Consider the following 22143-nt stretch of genomic DNA (forward strand, 5'->3'; position numbering starts at 1 on the left):
AAAACTAGAAAGAACCCAAATGTCCACCAACCACAGAACAGATAAATTGTAGTCTATTCATAAAATGGAGTATCACATACACAGAAAGAATGGGCAGCTGCTACACACAACACAGATAAATCTCAGAGACATAATGCTAAATGAAAGTAGACAAACATATTTCTACTAATGTGAAATTTAAGAACAGACAAAACTAATCTGTGGTAGTAACAGCCAGAAATGTAGGGTATGGAGGTAGATGGAAGGGTCACTGACTGAGAAGGGACACAAATGAGCTTTCTAGGATGCTAAGGTTTTCAATCTTAACCTGGATATCATGGGTGCATACATATGGAAAATTTTAGGAACCATAGGATTCACATAGGATTTGAAGATTTTAGTGTAAGTATACCTCAATAAGGATAATAACAGTAATAAACTTACACTCCCAACAATTCCATTTGCCTGCTTTTGTTTCTGCTGCTTTGACTGTGGTAAGGGCACAGGTGTAGGTTTTTTTTTTAAAGGCTTCTTTTTTTTTGATTTAGCAGTTTTCTTGGGTCCTTTGCTCTTCTGTTGCCATCCTCCTTTTGTTCTGTTCTTATTAGTATCACCCTGCTGTAAATCACAAACACACATATAAATTCTGAAGTTAGCAATAGTTTCATTTGGAAGTCAGAGTAATTTTGAGATGAAAATGGCTACACTAAATGTTTTCATAAACTGAATCACTCCCCTACAACACTATGAATCAGAAAACTAAATATTTCCTTCACCAGGAAAGATAGGTAAGAAAAATCAAGTTTTACCCCATCTTCTGCTGGCTGTTCCTCTGCAGCACAGATTGACTGTTCCTTTTCAAATACTTCCTAGAGGCAGAGAGAAGAAAAACATAAAGTATATCAACCTATATTTATCTTTCAAATAAAGCAATCTTCAAAATAAATGACTAATAAATTTTTTAACTGATGACAACTTGAAGGGGGGTGGCGGAGAACAAGAGACTTGTAGCAATTACTAAATGATGTGTGCAAAGTTAGCAATTACTAAATGACACTTTAGAAGATAACTTCTGAAATATCTCACGTCTGTCTTGAATACATTTTAAAAAGTACAGTCTACTTAAATTTACAAATGTCATGACTTAAGATTATATAAACTCATTATAAAGTCAAAAATATTTCTTAGTTTATTTTTTTTATTTTTTTATTTTTTTTTATTTCTTAGTTTAAAATAACTATGGAAGGGCACATGGCTGGCTCGGTAGAGTGCGCAACCCTTGATCTTGGGGCTGTGACTTCAAGCCCCATATTGAGGGTAGAGTTTACTTAATAAAAATTTTTTTTTAATTTTTAAAAATTAATTACATAAATAAATAAATAAAATAACTAATGGGTGGAACACCAAGAAAATCCATATAATCTAAAGATATAAAAAATAAAAATAAAGATATGTATCTACCATATAATCCACTTAGGATCAATATAGAAGGCATAAATTTAGGATTTAAATTCTAGTAAGATTTCAGTGAGAATCTATACTAAAAGATAATAAGTGATGTTGGCTGTGTTTAATAAACTCCCTGGAATTTAATTACTAAAGTTAACAAGTAAAAACAATAATTTAGGCTCTAAACTGTTAGCCTAATTCAGGAGTCCACAAACTATAGCCCATTGCCTGTTTTTTAAATAAAGTTTTATTGGAACTCAACATTGCCCATTTGTGAATTCAACAGTTGTTACAGAAACTATGTGGCCTATAAAACCTAAAACATTTACTAACTGGACCTTTATGGAAGTTTGCCAATCCCTAATCTAATTCTACCATCTGTTTCTTCTTTCTTTCTTCTTTCTTTCTTTCTTTCTTTCTTTCTTTCTTTCTTTTTCTTTTTTTTAAGATTTTATTTATTTATTCATGAGAGACAGAGAGAAAGAGGCAGAGACACAGGCAGAGGGAGAAGCAGGCTCCATGCAGGGAGCCTGACATGACTTGACCCCCGGTTTCCAGGATCACGCCCTGGGCTGAAGGCGGCACTAAACCTCTTGAGCCACCAGGGCTGCCCCATTTGTTTCATTTTTACATTTATTAGCTGGGTTCTAATACTGAGTTAATCTGAAGTTCAGTTCATACAAGAACTTGAAGATAAATGCTTGATTCTTTTCCTTGCTCCAGGGCAATTTTGTTTTTTTTCCTACCAATTATCCCATAAGTGTCAACAGCCCATTTTTGCTCATTTTTTCAGGCTGGAATTCCAAAACATGTAGGTAGTACAAATTTGGATTCTACACCCAATACTAGCCACTGGCTTTGAGTTTCCTCTTCTTCTAGGGAGGCGCTCCGAATCCAGAGTCCATGACACAAATGCTTTCTTACCACATGCTACTAATAAAACCAACATCTTTGATTTGATATATCCTACTACAAAGTATGCTTTTCTGACCAGAAGTTTTAGAGATGGACATTCAGAGTATGTTTCCTGCAGATGTTCACAGACCTCAGAGTAGAATAGACTAAAACCTACCACTAGTTGAATATGTGGACTTGAAAATAGAACAATTAAAAACAAGTTATAATGATAGTTCTAAATTAGGAGGTAATAGTTGACTTGGAGGTAACACATGTTATAGAAACTAAGAAAAACAAAATACAGGAAACATACACAATGTGACTGAATTTAATGAAAGAGAATGAGAAAAGTATCAGTGTATATATATATACATACACTATAAAGGCCCAGGCAGTAAATATGAGCATGGGGAGAAAGATATGCAAGGATACACACAAGACTAAATTCTGGTCAACTGGGACTGAGACAAGGGGTTTCCCTGAGGGAGATGAGTGAGAGAAGGAATCCATGATAGTAAAAACATCATTTAACCCCATGGGTATTCATCCATTAGGATAGCTAAAGTGATGAGCTTCAAAATCAATAATCTCAGAGTGGCAGGACTTTAGGTGATTTTAATTTCTTCCTATAGTTTTCTGCATTGCCTGAATTTTTTTCCCAGGTAGTATAAATTTTTCATATAATTAGAAAAAAAATATTTTCACTGCAATTTAAAAAAATTAAGAATAAATTCAGAATTAACCAAGAAGAAATAGGTAATGAAATTCTCAAAAATAATCAGTAATTAATCTTTGTATAGCACTTTGGAGTTTAAATACTATGCTCACATTACCTTGTTATTATAATGTTTTACAGGGAATTAACAAATCATCACATGAAGAATTAATCTATTTTCCAAGGGTTTTTGTATGTAAAAACTAATGTAAAAAATTATAAAAATCAATTTAAAGTATCAAAACAGCTAATAGGACTTGCAAAATTAGATTTTACCACTATAATAGTTTTGACTTAGAGAATATGTGACTTAAAGTGAGAAAATAAATATAAGAACTTCAGCACATAACTTTTTTTCTCTTTTTCTCCTTGAAGTATAGTTGACACACATTATGTTAGTCTTAGGTGTACAACACAGTGATTCGACAACTATACTCTATCACCTTTTAACACTACTCTAATATATATTCCCTATGCTATACCTTGAGTCTCATGACTTATTCCATAATTGAAAGTCTTCACCTCCTTTTCCCCTTCATCTCTTAACACATAACTCTTAAAGCATAAAAATAAAAAGAGATTACTTACTGCCATTGTTTGCCTTGTCAATTTAACCAACACTGTAACTAGGGATCCTACTGTGATGTTGTTGCTATCTTCATCATCCAATACTGTAAGATAAGAGTAAAAAAATCAGTAAAAAATAAAATTCAATTTGGTACTTCACTATTTCAAATATATTCTAACCTTAATAAAAAAAAAAAAAAACTTGACGATATAAAACGCTCCACTAGCTGCCTTCAATAACATACTCATTTAATCTTTAAAATACCTCTATGAAGCATTATTATTTCTACTTTAAAGAAGAAAGTGAGGTTCAAAACTAAAGTAAAATGCCTGAGGTCACATAATGGCTATATTGGCACTGCCAAGTTTCAAATTCAGGTCTTTTAAAACAAAGTACAACATGATGACTATTGTACCCCAACTTTTTTACATAGTGATATAAAAATCTATCACTCTATTAAATTGTGTAAACCTTGTATTCACAAGATTTTACCTTAATTATCAATGCCACCCTGCTTGTCAGAAATAAAATAATTAGAACTAGTATTCCAAGCCATATTAAACTTATTTTTTAAGGCAAGAACTTCAAAGTTTTGTTTATATTAAAAAGCACCTTAAAAAGTTTTCATAATGTTTTTGCAATTGTTTAACTAAGACTACATTTGCTACACATATTGCCAAAAACTAATAAACTTATCATTAAAATAAACATTAATGTTGGGCAGCCCGGGCGGCTCAGCGGTTTAGCGCCACCTTCAGCCCAGGACGTGATCCTGGAGACCCGGGATCGAGTCCCACACTGGGGTCCCTGCAGGGAGCCTGCTTCTCCCTCTGCCTGTATCTCTGCCTCTCTTTGTCTCTCATGAATAAATAACTTAAAAAAAAAAACCACACACACATTATGTTAAAATTAATAAATAAAATTACTGTAACTAATCAAACATATCTTTCCTACAAATTTTATCTTTAAGAGTTCTTTCACTGTGTATTTCTGCTTATTTTCTAAGTTTGTTATGTTTCTTTTATACAGATTTAGATTAGCAAACTCTGTTCTGGCCTACATTAATACACCACCAGATGGAAAAGAACAGCCTCCAATAAACTAGAACTGCTTTCACCTCCTTTACTGGCTGTGAGGTGCAACAGCTGGGCCTTGAGAAGGATACAATATTCTGGGGTTGCCTGGGTGGCTCAGTCAGTTAAGTATCCGACTCTTGATCTTAGCTCAAGTCATGATCTCAGTAAGGTCTGAAGATCGCATTGGACATGGAGTCTGCTTAAGATTCTCTCTCCCTCTCCCTTTGCCCCTCCACGCCTCTCTACCCCTCCCTAGACCACTGCTCACTCTCTAAAAAAAGAAAAAAATAATAATATTAATAAAAGAAGGATATAATATCCTTTCTTCAATCTGAAAGTGTCCATCATTTCCTATTAAATCTGGGCTACACATTCATCAACACTGCACAATTCTGTGTGTGTGAGTACTGCATGTGAATTAACAGCTATAACCATATCTACCTGTCATGTGATGCTTTCAAGTGGAGAAAAAGCCTAAAGGAGATTCTATACAGCCTGTAAGCAGTATGGGAAAGAGATCCATCATCTCTAGCACTGGATCATGCAGATGTCCCTTTCCTGCTTGTCAAATTCTTCTCTTCTCCCTCCATTAACTGTATTACTCATATTACACATTTGGATAGCACTGTGAGAATACAATAAATTGTCTACACAAGATGCTATGGAATGGGGGTGCCTGGGTGGCTCAATCAATTAAGCATCTGCCTCCTGGCTCAAGTCATGATCCCAGGGTCCTAGGATAGAGCTCCACATAGAGCTCCCTGCTCAGCGGGGAGCCTTCTTCTCTCTCTCCTCCCTGCTCATGTTCTCTCACCATCTCGCTCTCAAATAAATAAATAAAATCTTAAAAAAAAACCCTGCGATGGGATGAAAACGTCATGAAGTTTCCCAATGAGATCACAAGGAAATCCAAACTCCCCACCAAAGCAGTCCCGGTTTCATTCCATGCATCCTACACTCCAGCCAAACTGAAACCAGTTGCAGTTTACCTTACTTCCCAAATATCCTAGTCTTTGAGAGCCATTTCTCTCTTTTCAATTCCATTAGAATACAAACTCGATAAGGCAGAAGCTTTGTCTGCTTCCCCAACACCCCTCCTAAAAAAAATTGAGTGGCACTCAATAGCTGTTGAATGAACAAATGGCACAATGTCTGTTATTCACTTAACCTCTGCCTTGTTCCCTTATTTTTGATCCTATGTTTACATCCTATTTCCTCAACTAGACCATAAGCTCTTTATAGACAAATACCATTCCTAATGCATCCTTGTATTCTTGGTCTCACAAGAATGTTCTAACAGGAACTTACTAAATATCAAAACTGAGAATAAAGTTCCAGTGAAGAAATGGAGCAGATAATCTCTAATTCTGCCCCCACTATAAGATATTATACAGCTATTAAAATGGGCACTCACAGGGCAATTCTGTAGGTAGAAAAATCGATTTTTTCACCCCAGCAGAGACAGGTCAAGAAAAACACATGAAATCTGGCATAGAACATGGTCATTTCCAAGGCTTTTTAAAGTAAATTGGGTTTTTTAAAAATTAATTTTAGAGCTAAGCAGCTATTTCTTTAACACTAACAGTATATATTGCAATATCTTTCAGCACATCTAAATATTTCTTTCATTCTTTGAAAAGTTAAGATATTCCCAAAATCTGAACTACAGAACAGAGGGTTCTCAAGCGTAAGCCCATTCTGAGGATAATCAAAGTAAGATTCTGTGGGACTCTATCAGTGTTCTCCAAACTATTAAGCATACATTATAATAGTCCATTCACAGCCAATCTGACAGGTAAATTGTAGTTCTGCAAAGTCTAATTACACATTATGATATTAAATGTTCGAGAACCTTAAGCCACATAAACAAAAGGAAAAAATGTTCAATAGGGAAATCTCCCACTTACCCTGTGATTTTATATCCATAGTCACATATGGGAAACTCCCAAGGACAGCCATAACCTCTTCATATTTTTCATCTTCAAGGAAGTGCAGTAGACTGCGACGATCTGATTCTTTTAAACTCACCAAATCCTGAATAGTCTTAATTTTGTACTGAATTTTAAAGAGAGAGAGAAAGAAAATAAATCCCAAAGTCATAGAATTTTTCACAAAAACAAACTACCATGTTTCACTAAAACAAAATCCAACAACTTTTAGAAAAATGTTAAGATTACACTTGGTCCCAAACTTACAATGGTTCTACTTACAATTTTTCAACTTTACAATGCTGCAAAAGCAACACCTTCAATAGAAACCATACTCTGAACTTTGATCTTTTTCAGAACTAGTGATATTTCATACAATACTAGTATCATTATGCTGGGCAGCAGGTCAGAACCATAGCTCTCAGTCAGCTATGCAATCACAAGAGAAACAATCCATACACTTACAACCATTCTGTACCCATACAACCATTCTGTTTTTCACTTTCAGTATAGTATTCAATAAATTACATGAGACAGATATTCAACATTTTATTACAAAACAGGCTTTGTGTTAGATGACTTTGCCCAACTGTAGGTTAATGTAAGTGTTCTGAGCATGTTTAAGGTAGGCTAGGCTAAGCTATGATGTTTGGTAGGCTAGGGGTATTAAATACATTTTTGACTTAGGATTTTTTCAACTTACGATCGATGGCTTTATGAGGATGTACCCCACTGTAAGCTGAGGAAGATCTGCATACACATTTCAAAGCAAAAGATACAACTTTATAGCATTTCATGGCCTTTTATCCAAAGAAATTCAAATTTAGGATTTTTTTTTAATTACAAAGTTAATACAGGGTAATTTTTTTAATTTAGAAAAAAAGTCAGGAGAAAAAAAAACTTAGTAATATTCATAGAATCTTGACCCAACCAAAAACAACTGTCATTTGATATGCTCAGTTTGCTGATCCATATTTTCAATTTTAATGATAAAAACCTTTAGAGTATGGAATTTATTTCCATGTACAACTGCATCCTTAAGATTTATAACGATGCAATATTCTCATTTTTATTACTTTCTAAATATAGCAAGTGGTCTGTTATTGCAGTAATATCCATCTAGGCTAAAAGGATACTTAGGAGAGTGTTAATTTCCAGGCATCTGGTATTAGTTATTAATTTTTACTTTCACAGACAGGGATGAGATCATGAGACAGGTGAAATGCCCACTTTTTGATTGCACAGTTTTCAATTAAAAATGTGAACAAATTTATAAGGGCAATATAATTACCTGAAAGGACAGAGAACTCATATGCGAATTTCTAATACACACTACATCTACCTTAATATATTATCAAATCCAAAGTCTATTTTCTGCCCACTTTGTCTAATGTATACAAAGTAATGTTTAAAATCTAAAAATTATAATTTGCTTTTTCTTATATTTCCTCCAGTTTTTTCATTACACATATTTTTGCCACATCTTAAGATTCATCATCAGATCTTTACTATAGATTGCATTATCTAAATTAGAAGCATCTGTATTTGACCTACTATTTTCTGAAAGCTTAATTTTTTTGTTCCTATTCAACCAATACGCCACTGCCCAACCTTTAAGCCAGGCCTGAAATGACTGGAAAGCATACACTGCATTTTTACTTTGTACATTTATTTTTGGTAACATACTATAAAGAACAGTTCTAACTGCTAAAATGCACTGACCCTCAAAGTAGTAAAATCACTTATAGTAGATAAAATACAAAACATCTCCCTAACCAAGAAAATGCTAACTGAACCACATCAGGGATAGTTTCAGTGTTTAAGACATTCTAAACCTAAGAAATTCATAGTAAACACTTTTAGAATCCTTTTTATTCATGTTACCTTTAAGTAACATGACAAACTGCTTAAAGCTGATTTTAAAGTAGCAAAGAATTACCTTTTTATGATTAGAAACCCTCCTAAGATTGTCCTCTTCAATGTGAGGGAGCTGCAGAAGGGGAGACTTAAACTGCTGAAGGCCCTGCACAGCCATCTGGGAAAGCTTCATGCAGTTTTCTAGGGATGCCAAAGTTGGAGCACGAAACTCCCTTTCTTAGAAAGAACAGGAGCAAAAGAAAAAACAAGGCTGGACTTTTTATATGTTCAGGACTATACACTTCATCACAAAAACATGATTCACTGAATATCCTTAAGACCTCAAGTTTTAAGATCATAATGCTGATTTTCCTCCAAAAGTTGTAAGATTCAGTATGGAGATACCTCAACAAGTTAAAAATAGAACTACCCTATCACCCAGCAATCACACTACCAGGTATTTACCCCAAAGATACAAATGTAGTGATCTGAAGGGGCATCTGCACCCCAATGTTTATAGCAGTATTATCAACAATAGCCAAACCACAGAGAGAGCCCAAATGTCCACTGATTGATGAATGGAAAAAGATATGGCATATATACACAATGGACTATTACTCAACCATCAAAAAGAATGAACTCTTGCCATTTGCAATGACGTGGATAGAGATAGAATGTATTATACTAAGTGAAGTAAGTCAGAGAAATACAAATACCATATGATCTCACTCACATGTGGAATTTAAGAAACAAAACAGCTGAACATAGGGAAAGGGAAGAAAAAATAAAATAAGATAAAAACAGAGAGGGAGGAAAACCATAAAAGACTCTTAACAACAGAGAACAAACTGAGGGTAATTGCAGAGGAGGTGGGTAGAGGATGGACTAGAAAGGTGATGGGAGGAAAGCACTTGTTATGCTGATTGCTGGGTGTTAAATGTAAATGATGAATGGCTGAATTCTACTCCAGAAACCAGTACTGCATTGTATGTTAACGACGTAAAATTTAAATTAAAAAAAGTTGTAAGATACCAAAAATATACAAACATGTTCAAATGCAACAATCATTATCAAGCAACAAGCACCGATTTAACAGAAAATCTTTCCATCACCTCCCAAAACTTTATCAGTATCAATAACATACTGACATCATGCCAAGAACTGACATCAACAAGAAACCACAACCATTATCTCCTTTAAGGGTCTCCCTTTCCATTATTGACCACAAACTCCCTCATTCTTTTTTTCTTTCTCCTCATTCTTTTTTCCCTTCATGTGAAATACATGTCAGATGAATTATTATTACATCACTTAAGGAATTATTTCAAACTCATTGTTAAAATACAGAATAACCTAACTCTAAAAATATTCAAATGAAGGAAAAGGTATCTTAAATCTTTACAAACAGTAAGTGATGACAAACAATAAAACAATAAATTCAAAAACATGAGTTGTGATAAAGACTTTACATAATGGAAAACATAGGAAAGAAGTAAGAAAAACCATGAACAAAAGTGGGAAAGCTGATTCAACGTATATACAAGGCAGAATTACTGTAGATACTCATAAATCTTAAAAACTATGAAGTATAATCTGCATATGCCTGCAAGAAAAACTACAACATAATTAATTACATTTCCACCTCACCTTCACGGCTCCGAGCCATTATTATTAGTTGGCAGATTACATTAACCATTTCTTGAAGTAGGGCAGGGCACTTTTTCAACATAAATTGCTGATCTGCAAAACAAAGGAAAATCTCCAACAAATCATTCTACTCTTATAGTTAAAATACCTTGATCATCTGTGGTGTAAGACCAATACTAAATTTATATGACCTCAGAATTTTACAGGTTGAACGCAACAGTTTCTTCTAAGTAGCACTGTCAAAATCAGTCAGAAAACCTTCGGTTCAGATTAGATGTTTCAAAGGCAAATTTTTAATATAACGGTGGTGTGCTTCATAAATTAACTGTTTCAGAAGGAACAGTCTCAAAACTTAATCCTAATCTTATTATACTTAAAAACCTTAAGAATATTCTTTTGCACATAAATTTCTGTAACTATGAATAAAGGTTAACTCAATGTAAAAAGAGAAGGGGGGAGGAAGAAGAAAAGGGGGAGGAAGAGGGAGACAGATTCATTTTTACTGCATATAATGGCTATTAAGATCATCGACTGGAGCTGGTACCCAACCTAAAAAAAATTTGTTCCCTGTTTTTCTTAGATAATTGGTAAAAAATAGAGATGGCTTTATATCTGTACAGAGCTTTAGGAAAATCAGAATTACTAGTTAATTTGCAACTCCGATAACAATGCCTAAATAGTGATCCTTCATTCCATCACAAGTATCTTATCTTATCACCAATTACTGAGCATCAACTGGCCTTGTTTTCAACGGCATTTAGTTATATTATTGGCTTTAAAAACGGAGAGAAGAGGAGGAGCTTCATTCAGAAAGAACATTTATTCCCTAGGGATAATAATTTTCTTTTAAAACTTCAAATGAAATAATACAAGAAGAAATGATGACACTCAAATTCATGACATTCCTGGGAACACCACTGTCCCAAAACACTGCTTTTCTTTTACATATAGAGGGGGCTTCAAGCACTTAGGAAGCTTGCAATAAAGATTAAAGCCTTCATCAGCAACCCCTGCTGGAGGTAGTGGAGTTCACGGAGATAACTGTTGTGAAATCCATTTTTTCTTCCCCTGAAAAGTTTACAAAATCTTTTTAAAAGTCACTAGAAAGTATTGTATATCTGCAACTAGCTAAACATTTCTCAGAGTATTCTCTTACCTTGAAATACTAAATTTTAACATTTGTCAAAATATGATTACTTTTAGATCTTCAAAATATTTGTGAATTATGCAGCATAAAATTTCTTTTTAAAAGGTCCTTGAGCAATTATTTGAGCCAAAAAGAACAGTAAGAAAAAACACTATACCATGAGGTCTAATTAAACCCATTGCTTTTGTACCATTAAAACCCTGCAGAGGGGTGCCTGGGTGGTTCAGTTAGTCAAGCATATGACTCCTGGTTTCAGCTCAGGTCATGATCTCAGAGTCATGAGACACAGCCTCACCTCAGGCTTATGATCAGCTGAGTCTGCCTGAAATTCTTTCCCTCTCCTTCCCCTCAGCTCGCATGTGCTCTCTAAAATAAATAAATAAAATCTTAAAAAAAAACAAAAAACAAAAAACCCTGCAGATATTACAACCATACCTTCTTCAAGGGTCTCAGGAATCTTCATTCTAGCAAGATGAGACAGTAAAAGAACTCTGGCTTTCAGGCTATACGGACAGGTAAGTGGAGGCTCATTCTTCTTTAGATTAATGCTGCCAATTTCTCTGATTAGCTAGAGGAAATAAAATAATAAAAAATATGTACTTAAAGCATTAACTTTAGTACCTATATGCTTGTATCAAGGAATCTGGGAGATAGGTCTAACCTGAGGTATCAGAATATTATCTGTTGGTCTGCTTGTGGCATCTTTGTTATACTGAGGATCAAATTCAGAGGCTCCAGCCAAAACCATGATAAGACCTAAGAAAACAAAAAAATAATATGAAGGTAAATAAATTGTTAACCTATTAATTTCCTCTCCTATAATACTTCATTAATCCTAAACTGAGGCAATTTTCCACTTGCACACAAAGCTAAAAATCATCTGAACTCCACTAACAAGTATTCATTTCTCTCATAAAAAAAGAAACATTTTGCTTTTCTAAATATGTACAAAATTACCTATAAATAGACATATTCATCAAATTAAGGGTCCCAAAGCACTGGATGCATTAAAATCACTTCAAATAGCATCTGTTTCTGTACTTAAGCATGTGTTCCACAGAAACTTTCTATAGGTAATTATTAAGTATCCCATGTGATCTATATAGCTATTATGTGGAAAAAGCGGGATTCCATAGTTAAACAGGGCTGAAAAACAATGAGTTAAAAAGAGTTTTAGGGTTCCTCACTTCATGACATCTCAGCACCTTAAGTAAACTGAAATACTCTGTAGTTTAGACAAATTTTATTATGGAACCCCGGAGGGTTTGTGGGAAGTGCTCTTTGACAAACACATGATTCGCAGCCACATATATTTAGCATTACCCTCATTAGTCTATACAAACTCTTTAACAACTGCTACTATAGTTCATCAATCACACCTTCCAGAAGATACATGCAATGTACTCGCAAAAAGCAGGACAGTACAGAGATTAAAAGAGCTTAGACCCTAGAGTTTTCACTCCCTAATTAAATGACCTAGGACAATATCCTTCACCTCTCTGTGGACCTCAACTTTTTCACAGATGCGCATGACACACAGTAAGCACAGTTATTAATATGTGCAACTTACTACCATCATTATCCTCAAATATTTCATGAAACACCTATTCCTAAGACAACTATATAATAAATGATGCCAACACTAAAGTAACCAAGGATACATAAAACCAAGCCTACTAGAAGCTGAACAATGCTTTTCTAATAGAACTGTGTAAGGCTGTCACTCTCAGAAATAAATCAGAAATCAAGATCACTGATGCAAAAAACACATTAAAACACATCATAAACTTGAGACATTTTCATAAGAGGGTTTCTGTATTCATATTTCAGTTCAACATAAGAGTGATATGTGTGCATGAGGGAGAGTTAACAACCACTTGTTCCTCAGAAATAAAATATCTGCTCATTCCTCAAAAATAAAAGATTTGTTCACACAGTCGCATGATTCGGAGTCTCTTTCTCATTAACAACAAAAATTAATAAAACTGGCAAATCCAAATTATAGAAAAGTCCATTTTGGTTTTGGAACAAAAGTGTATTCGACAATGAGGCACAATTTAAAACTTTTTAAAACTTGTATCTTCTTTTTTTTTCCCCCAAGGAGGAGAAGCAGGGTTTGTCTAGGATATGTCTATAATTTCTGCAGAGCAGTGATTCTGAAAGGCATAAATGTTAGCTTTACGGAATCAAAGAAAGTACTTTAAATGGAGCTTCTTTTTCCATAAAGTAATTCTGAATTATGACTCTGGGAATGAAATATTCTGGCAGTTTTCTTTCAACACACAAAATCTCTACTTATTTTTACTAAGATTAATACAGTATAATGTACCGTTTTAGGGCTTGGGAGCCAGACTGCTTGAGTTCGATCCTAACTCTACCACTTACTGTATCCTTAAGCTCAGTTTCCCTATCTATAAAATGTGCTTAAAAACAATAACTTACTTATGAGAGCAAAATAAAGCTTAAATGAGTTAACACATACATAATACCTAGCAAGTCCTGGCACACTACACTCAAGAAATGTTAGCTAGTATTAGTACAAAATTAACTTATATGAAGCTTTGCCTTAAAATTTCTAGAGGGAGAAAAAAAAAATATATATATATATATATTTCTGTTATTCCCAATTACTCTATCTATAGATACTATACTCTATAGATAGAGTAATTGGGAATAACAGAAATACATGTGATAAAGGGTGTTAGCATTTTCCTCAGCTTTAGTTATATGAATGGAGTGTAACACTGAAATGAAATGTCTCCAGTTGAATATATATCGACCCCACATGAATGACTCAAAAAGGGTAGCCTAGGTGTCTCAGCAGTTTAGCGCCGCCTTTAGTCCAGGGCCTGATCCTGGAGACCCAGGATCCAGTCCCACGTTGGGCTCCCTGCATGGAGCCTGCTTCTCCCTCTGCCTGTGTCTCTGCCTCTCTGCCTCTCTCTCTCTCTCTCTCTCTCTGTGTTTGTGTCTCACGAATAAATAAAATTAAAAAAAAAAAAACACTAAGGGAGAAAAAATATATATTAAAAAAAAGAATGACTCAGAAAATAATCTAATATCATGCCTACTTAAATTTACTTACGTTTCATATCCATATTTCGGGTTTTATAAACAAAATATGTATAAATCTGTGTTGTGCGTATTAGAATCTGGTCTCCACTATAGCGTATTGAGCGATACCACCAAGAGCCCTAAAATGCAAATAAAATTAAACAATAAATAAAGTATCAAAACCACCATAAATATTAGGTTTGATGCAGAATATGTTTCTGGCCAAATTTTCTAAATGTTCATGAAACAAGTAACAATACCTGAACTTTAGAACAAATGTTTTGTTACATATTTCAAATTACTTAGCAAGTATTTATACTGCCCAAGACCTAAACAGCAACCTACACCTCACTATATATGTGTATATATATATATATATATATATATATTTAAAATATATATATATATATATTTTAAAACATTTATGTTTCAGCTAGAAACTGAAAACAAAACAGAAACCAAAACAACCCATTGCTTTAAAAGCAACAAGCTGGTTCCTGACACACACAGGTTGTATTCAATAAATATTTGTTATGTAAGGTCAGGAGCAATTGTACTGTTAATATACTACTTTCATTCATTTGATTCCATACAGCTGGATCCTCACACAACAAGCCTATGATGAAGGCAAGACAACTTAATTATTAGTTTACTAGGAGACTCAGGAACTATAAGACCTGAGAGAAAACCACCAGTCACAAATGAAAAGAAAGTCACAAAATCATAAACTTTGTTATGTCCATATTGAGGTATTATTGCATTTATTTTTAAAAATGAGGTTGCTCTAATATAGGAAGCAAAAGAAGTCACAGAACAATACATAAAGATGATTTTTTTTTAAGTGTGTATGTATATAAAATTCAAAGAAAAATATCTGAAAGGGGCACCTGGGTGGCTCAGTTGGTTAAGTGTCCAACTCTTGATTTCAGATCAGGTCGTGATCTCAGGGTCCAAGGGATTCAGCCCTGCACTGGACTCCGTGCTCAGCAGGGAGTCTGCTTGAGATTCTCTTACTCCCTCTCCCTCTGCACCCCCACTCAAAATAAACAAATAAATCTTTAAAAAAAAAATCTGAAAGGGAGAACACCAAATTTAGCTGTGATTATCTCTAACAAAGAAATGAAGTTGAGAGAGGTGATAAAGGAAGACATTCTTAATTCTAAATACATCTGTATATTTCAGTTGTGTTTAACTTTTATTGGGAGGAGCTATATATACTTTAACATACTCAGATATATCACCTTTAGAAGACCTTTAAAGTACAGCTGAATACAAGATTCTTAAAATTCAAGGATCAATGGATTATACTCTAATACAAATTACAATCTTATAGAGACTCCAAAGCATGCCACCAATTCCCTTTCCAAACATTGTTAATAAAAAGAATTAGAACTTACTACAACAACTGGAAGGATAACCATGAATGCCAATCCATATACAAGTAAAACCTAGAATTGAAAAGGAAATAATTATGGTTTTCACAGGTAAATTATAACATCTAAGAACACTTATTTTTAGGCTTACATGGGGGAGGCACTATCAAAAGCATTCCTCATGTATTATTTGATTTAATCCTTATTTTCAAACTTTAGGAGAAAGACATCATTATTATTTTCCTTTTGCAAATAGAGAACCTGCAGCACACACATAGGTAACATGACTTGTCCTAGGTCACAAAGCTAGTAAGTGGTAGAGCGAGGATTGGAATCCAGGCACTTCAAATCTAAAAACTTATACTCTTATCCACTATAATAAATTATCTTTTAATCTCCTCTGTAGATAACACCAGCAAAACAGCTTTATAAATTATATTTTCCTTCCAGTCAGGTACTTATAGATGCACACTTTAGCAAGTAGTTAGTGTCTTGGAAATAAATACTAGAACCTTGGTTCTTTATCAAGGAGCAATTTCCTAATGTTCTGTTTACAAGTAATTTCTGTCTATTGGTCTTAGATTTTTCTGCTACTACTTAATCCCAAATCTGATAGCTAACTATCTTTCTCTTCTCCAGTATTCCCAAAGTAATCTTAAGCATGACAAACATTCTTATATACAAAAACCATATATCCCTGAAAATAACAAATGGTCATCCACTAGAACATTAAAACCTCATTTTCAAAAATTTCAGATTATATGAATTTTGTTTTTTATTGCTTCAAAGACAGCTCCTATTCATTTTTAAGAAATGTGAAATAGGGAAACATCTATTCCTAAACAATAGGTTAAGATAATTTCTGATGTTTTAGAGTTGCAGCATCTATCACTGATTAAAAGTCTGATATCTTGGGGAGCCTCAATGGCTCAGTTGGTTGAGCCTCTGAGTCTTGGTTCTGACTCAGGTTGTGATCTCACAGTCATGGGATCAAGCCCCACACTAGGCTCCACACTCAGTGAGGAGTCTGTTTCAGATTCTTTCTCGCTCCCCCTGTGCCCCTCCCCATTCACTCACTTACTCTGTCAGGTAAACAAAATCTTAAAAAAAAAAAAAAAAAAAAGTCTAATAACCTACTGACTTCCTAAGTACCATATGGAATATATATATATCATTAAGCATATATTAACATTAATTGAGCTTGGATAAACGTGAAATGAAGATAATTTAAATTCTGAGTACTACTTAGGATACCATATAAAAACCGTAGTTCTCCAAACCAAGGATAAGACCCAACCTGAAACTGCCTCCAAAGAAATCACAACTTCAAAGTTTTAAAACTACATTTACTGCCCAAACAGCAATCTAATCACAAGAACCAATTATTTTCTCTATTATGTAAAAATAGTTTTGACAATACACAGTTACATTAAAAACAACATAGCAGTATTTTGTTACAGCTCTCTTTATTATAATGTGTCTTATTTACATGCACTCACCAAAATTGAGTTTTTCTGGTCAACTATCCAAGCTGGCAAGGCAATTCCAAAGCTTGTGGCTAAAATAGAAAGAGTATTTCTGAAGAATCTCCTCCACTTCCAGTTTTATTATTTAGTTATAGCCCCAAATTCTGCCTCCCAAACTATCCCCCTTCCCCAAAAAAAGCTTTGAGAAAGACTGTAATTTTTTTTTAAGATTTATTTGTTTATTTATGATAGAGAGAGAGAGAGAGAGAGGGAGAGAGAGGCAGAGACACAGGCAGAGGGAGAAGCAGGCTCCATGCCTGGAGCCTGATGTGGGACTCGATCCCGGGACTCCAGGATCGCGCCCTGGGCCAAAGGCAGGCGCCAAACCACTGAGCCACCCAGGGATCCCAAGAAAGACTATATTATGTGTGCTCCCAACACATAAAAGTTCATGGATTTTTCAGGAAGGGGGGGGAGCTCAACCAAAGTACATAAATTCCTTCTTATTTAAATCTAAATTCTTTTGGGGCGCCTGGGTAGTTCAATTGGTTGAGTGTCTGACTCTTGACTTCAGCTCAGGTCATGATTTTGGAGTCAAAGTCGAGCCCCACCGTCAGCTCCACACTCAGTAGGGAGTCTGCTGGATATTCTCTCTCTCCCTTTCCCTCTGCCTCTTCCCCCTGCTCACATTCTTTCAAATAATAAATCTTTAAAACATTAATAATTAAATCTAAATTCTTTTATATATCCTGAGTAAACTCTATGAATACATAAGAAAACGTTTAAAGTCAGTAAAGAACAACAGATTTTTTTTTTCAACAGATTGTTTTTATCCAACTTTTATCAACTGCTAGCTGGAAATGATGAATAATTACAGTGATTACTCTTCTCATCAAACCAATCTAAGTTCTATCTTTCAAACTTGTTGCTAGAAAGAAAAATAAAGTAAAAATTAGCTAAAGAGAACTCAATTTACGTATCTAATTTTTTGAGGTTATAATTTTCCAATTCACAAACTAAGAAAATCAAAAATTCTTTTCAATCTATTAATATCTTCATTACATATATAAGTGTGTGTATATAACACCAGTAATTTTTAATTATTTAATATTTATCACACCTTGAGGGCCGTCTGGATTTCCAAACTCTTCCCAATTTTTCCGGGACTCTTCATCAGTTAAACTAGCATCAAAAGAAACAAAATTGTGAAATTAGAAAGCCACATCTGAAAAGTAAATACTCATATATACAAACTCTATTAACTAACCAATTCATTTATTAAAGATATTAATTTCAGAAAAATCACGAAAAGCCTCTCTGAAATCAGAAAACAAGAGAGAGAGGAAACCAAGGAGTTCTACATTAAAGCAAATGAGAACTACTGAGCCTTTACAAAAATTCCTGGGTGGCCCATGGGTTCTCAAGTTTTGCCAGTTCAAGCTGGAATGTAAAACATTAAAGGTTACTACATTTTTATGAGAAGACAGTAAGGATTATAGGTAACTTTTATATTCTTATATATTTTCCAAAATTTCTTCAATGAGCATTGTTTATACTTTAATAATATATACCTATTTATAAATTTAATACAAATAATAATAATCCCTCCAAAACTGGTACCACATTCTCAAATAAAAAAAAAAAAAAAAAAAAACACCTGTAAAATTCCATTGCTATAGTAAAAGTTATTTGCATTGTGCTGAGGTCACAATTTTCTCCTAAAACAACTGCCAGAAAGACTAGGTAAATACCTTTTAAACCAACAGCTTCCTAATCCAGCAATATAAAAATAACAGAGTGATCTTTTTTAAAAAACTTAAAAAGAAATATAACCTTTGACCTGGGCAATGGCTCAAAGCACAGAATGAGAGTGGTTTTTTATTCCAGGTCCCAAAATAGATGTCAAAAAAAAAAAAAAAAAAAACCACTTAAAGAAAATTTCAAATCCTTCAAAAATTTTACAATGTTCTTAAGGAGACAATGCAGACACACACAAAATGACCAGTAATATCATTAAAAAGGCATTTTTGAAGACCAAGTGCGTAAAGATTATGTTTATGTCCAAATTTAGTTTTAATATTTCTATTTCCCAGAACATACACACAGAGGATACAATGTGGTTTTCATTCAACAAAGCTCCACACTGAGGGAAAATGCAGAAGTACCTTAAAAAATCGTAAAATTTTTCAATGATTTTAATTTTTTTCATCCAAACCATAATTTCATTATTTTTAAGCAAGCTCTACACCCAATGTGGGGCTTGCACTCACAACCCTGAGATAAAGAGTCACATACTCTACTGACTGAGCTAGCCCAATTTTTTTTAATTGAAGTATAGTTAACACAGTATTAGTTTCAGGTGTACAAATAGTGATTGACAAGTTTATAATTATGCTGTGCTTACCACAAGTGTAGCTATCATCTGTCACTCTACAATGCTATCATAATACCATTCACTATATTCCCTGCTGTTTATCTCTTATTCCCTGCCTTATTTCACTTAGCATAATACCCTTATTTGCTCTACCTTATTTCACTTAGCATAATACTTCTAGTTCCACTCATGTTATCATATAGTAAGATCATATCAAATAGTAAGATCACATCCTTTTTTATGGCTAGGTAAGAGTCCTGTGCGTGTTCGTGGGTGTGTATACCACCATCTTCCTTATCCATTCATCTATCAGTGGATGCTTGGGTTGCTTCCATTACTCGCCTATTGTAAATAATACTACAATAAATATAGGGATGCATGTGGCTTTTTGAACGAATGTCTCTGCTTTCTTTGGGTAAAAATCCAGTAGCAGAATTACTAAATCATAGTGTATTTACTTATTTAATTTTCTGAGAAACCTCTATACTGTTTTCCACAGTGGCTGTACAAATTTACATTTCTACCAACAGTGCACAGACTACCTCCTTGCCAACGCTTATTTTTCTTTTTGATTGTAGCCATTTTGACAGGTGCAGGGTGATAACTCACTGTGGTTTTGATTTGTATTTTTCTGATGATTAGTGCTGAGCATCTTTTCATGTGTCTGTTGATCATCTACCTATATGTCTTCTTTGGAAAAATGTCTATTAAGGTTCTCTGCCCATTTTTTAATTGTATTGTTGGTTTTTTGATGTTGCATTGCTTAAGTTCTTTATATATTTAGGAAATTAACCTCTTGCTGAATGTATCATTTGCAAATATTTTCTCCCATTCAGTAGGTAGTTTTTGTTTTATTGGTTTCCTCCACTGTGCAAAAGCTTTTTTTTTTTTTTTAATATTTTATTTATTCATTCAAGAGAGACACAGAGAGACAGAGAGGCAGAGGCAGAGGCAGAGGGAGAAGCAGGCTCCCTATGGGGAGCCTGATGTGGAACTCAATCCCAGGACCCTGGGATCACAATCTCAGCCAAAGGCAGATGCTCAATCACCTAGCCACCCAGGGGCCCCTCCAAAAGCTTTTTATTTTGGTGTAGTCCCAATAGTTCATTTTTGCTTTTGTTTCCCTTGCCTTACAATCTTTTTTTAAATCTTTTTAAGTAGGCTCCATGCCCAATGTGGGGCTTCAACTTATGACCCTGAGATCAAGAGTCACATGCTCTTCTGACTGAGCCAGCCAAGGCACCCCTCTCTTATGATTTTTATCTAGAAAAATGCTATGGCAGATCTCAAAGAAATTACTGCCTAAGTTCTTCTGAGCGTTTTATGGTTTCTGGTCTTAAGTCTTTAATCTATTTTGAGTTTATTTTTATATATAAAAGTGGTCCAATTCCATTCTTTTGCATATAAGAATTCTTTTCCAGTTTTCCCAGCACCATTTTTGAAGACACTGACTTTCTCCATTGCATATTCTTGCCTCCTATGTCATGGATTAATTGACCATATAAATCCAGGTTTATTTCCAGACTCTCTATTCTGTTCCATTGATCTGTGTGTCTATTTTAGTGCCAATACTATATAGTTTAGTTACTATAACCTTGTAGTATATCTTGAAATATGGAATTGTTATACTTCCAGCTTTGTTCTTCTCCCTCAAGACTGTTTTGGTTATTCAGAATCTCTTGATTGGGGAACCACAAGTGATTCCATATAAATTTTAAAATTATTCTAGTTCTGTGAAAAATGCTGTTGGTATTTGGATAGGGATTATATGGAACCTGTAGATTGCTCTGGGTAATACAGACATTTAAAAAATTTAACTCTTCAATCCATGAGCATAGAATATTTTTCCATGTTTGTGTCATATTTTTAATTTCTTTCACCATTGTTTTAGTTTTCAGAGTATGGGTCTTTCATCTTAAGATTATTTCTAGGTATTTTATTCTTTTTTTATTTTTTAAAATTTTTTTATTTTTTATTTTTTATTATTTTTATTAATTTTTTTTTCTTTTTGATGCAATTGTAAACGAAATTGTTTTCTTAAATTCTCTAGTTCATTATTAGTGTGTAAAAATGCAACCAATTTCTAGGTATTAACTTTGTACCCTACAACTTTAATGAATTTTTAAAAGTTTTTTTTTGGCAGTCTTTAGGGTTTTCTATGTATAGTATCATGCCATCTGCAAATGATTATAGTTTAACTTGTTCCTTACCAATACTGATGTCTCTTTTTTTTTTTTTTCTCTTGTCTGACTGCTACGGCTAGTACTTCCAATGCTAGGTTGGATAAAAGTGGTGAGAGTAGACATCCTTGTCTTAATTTGCTCAGTTTTTCACCACTGAGTATGATGTTAGCTGTGGGTTTTTGATATATGGCCTTTATTACGTTGAGGCATGTTCCCTTCTAAATCCACTTTGTTGAGAGTTTTATCATAAACAGATGCTGAATTCTGTGAAATGCTTTTCCTTAATCTATTGAGATGATTATGTGATTTTTATTTTTTTTGCTCTGTTAATGCAGTGTAGCACACTGGTTGATTTTTGCAAATACTGAGCCACCCTTGCATCCCCAGAATAAATCCTACTTGATTGTGGTGAATGATCCTTTCAGTGTAT

The 22143-nt window shown here is 34.0% G+C and overlaps 1 protein-coding gene across 1 annotated transcript in view; it reads right to left on the reverse strand.

Moving 5' to 3' along the window:
* SEC63 (SEC63 homolog, protein translocation regulator) overlaps positions 1–22143 on the reverse strand; it is a 73740-nt gene that overhangs the window by 26009 nt on the left and 25588 nt on the right. The window contains exons 5-16 of the mRNA XM_055330323.1: positions 18277–18338; positions 17190–17248; positions 15715–15765; positions 14349–14457; positions 11925–12019; positions 11699–11831; positions 10117–10209; positions 8552–8706; positions 6592–6739; positions 3629–3711; positions 789–848; positions 424–597 (exon numbers count right to left, since the gene is read on the reverse strand). Of these exons, the coding sequence (XP_055186298.1) occupies positions 424–597; positions 789–848; positions 3629–3711; positions 6592–6739; positions 8552–8706; positions 10117–10209; positions 11699–11831; positions 11925–12019; positions 14349–14457; positions 15715–15765; positions 17190–17248; positions 18277–18338 (1222 nt within the window). The remainder of the gene's footprint in view (positions 1–423; positions 598–788; positions 849–3628; positions 3712–6591; positions 6740–8551; positions 8707–10116; positions 10210–11698; positions 11832–11924; positions 12020–14348; positions 14458–15714; positions 15766–17189; positions 17249–18276; positions 18339–22143) is intronic.

This window comes from Nyctereutes procyonoides, unplaced genomic scaffold (assembly GCF_905146905.1).
Source record: "Nyctereutes procyonoides isolate TBG_1078 unplaced genomic scaffold, NYPRO_anot_genome, whole genome shotgun sequence".
NCBI classification, from domain to species: domain Eukaryota; kingdom Metazoa; phylum Chordata; class Mammalia; order Carnivora; family Canidae; genus Nyctereutes; species Nyctereutes procyonoides.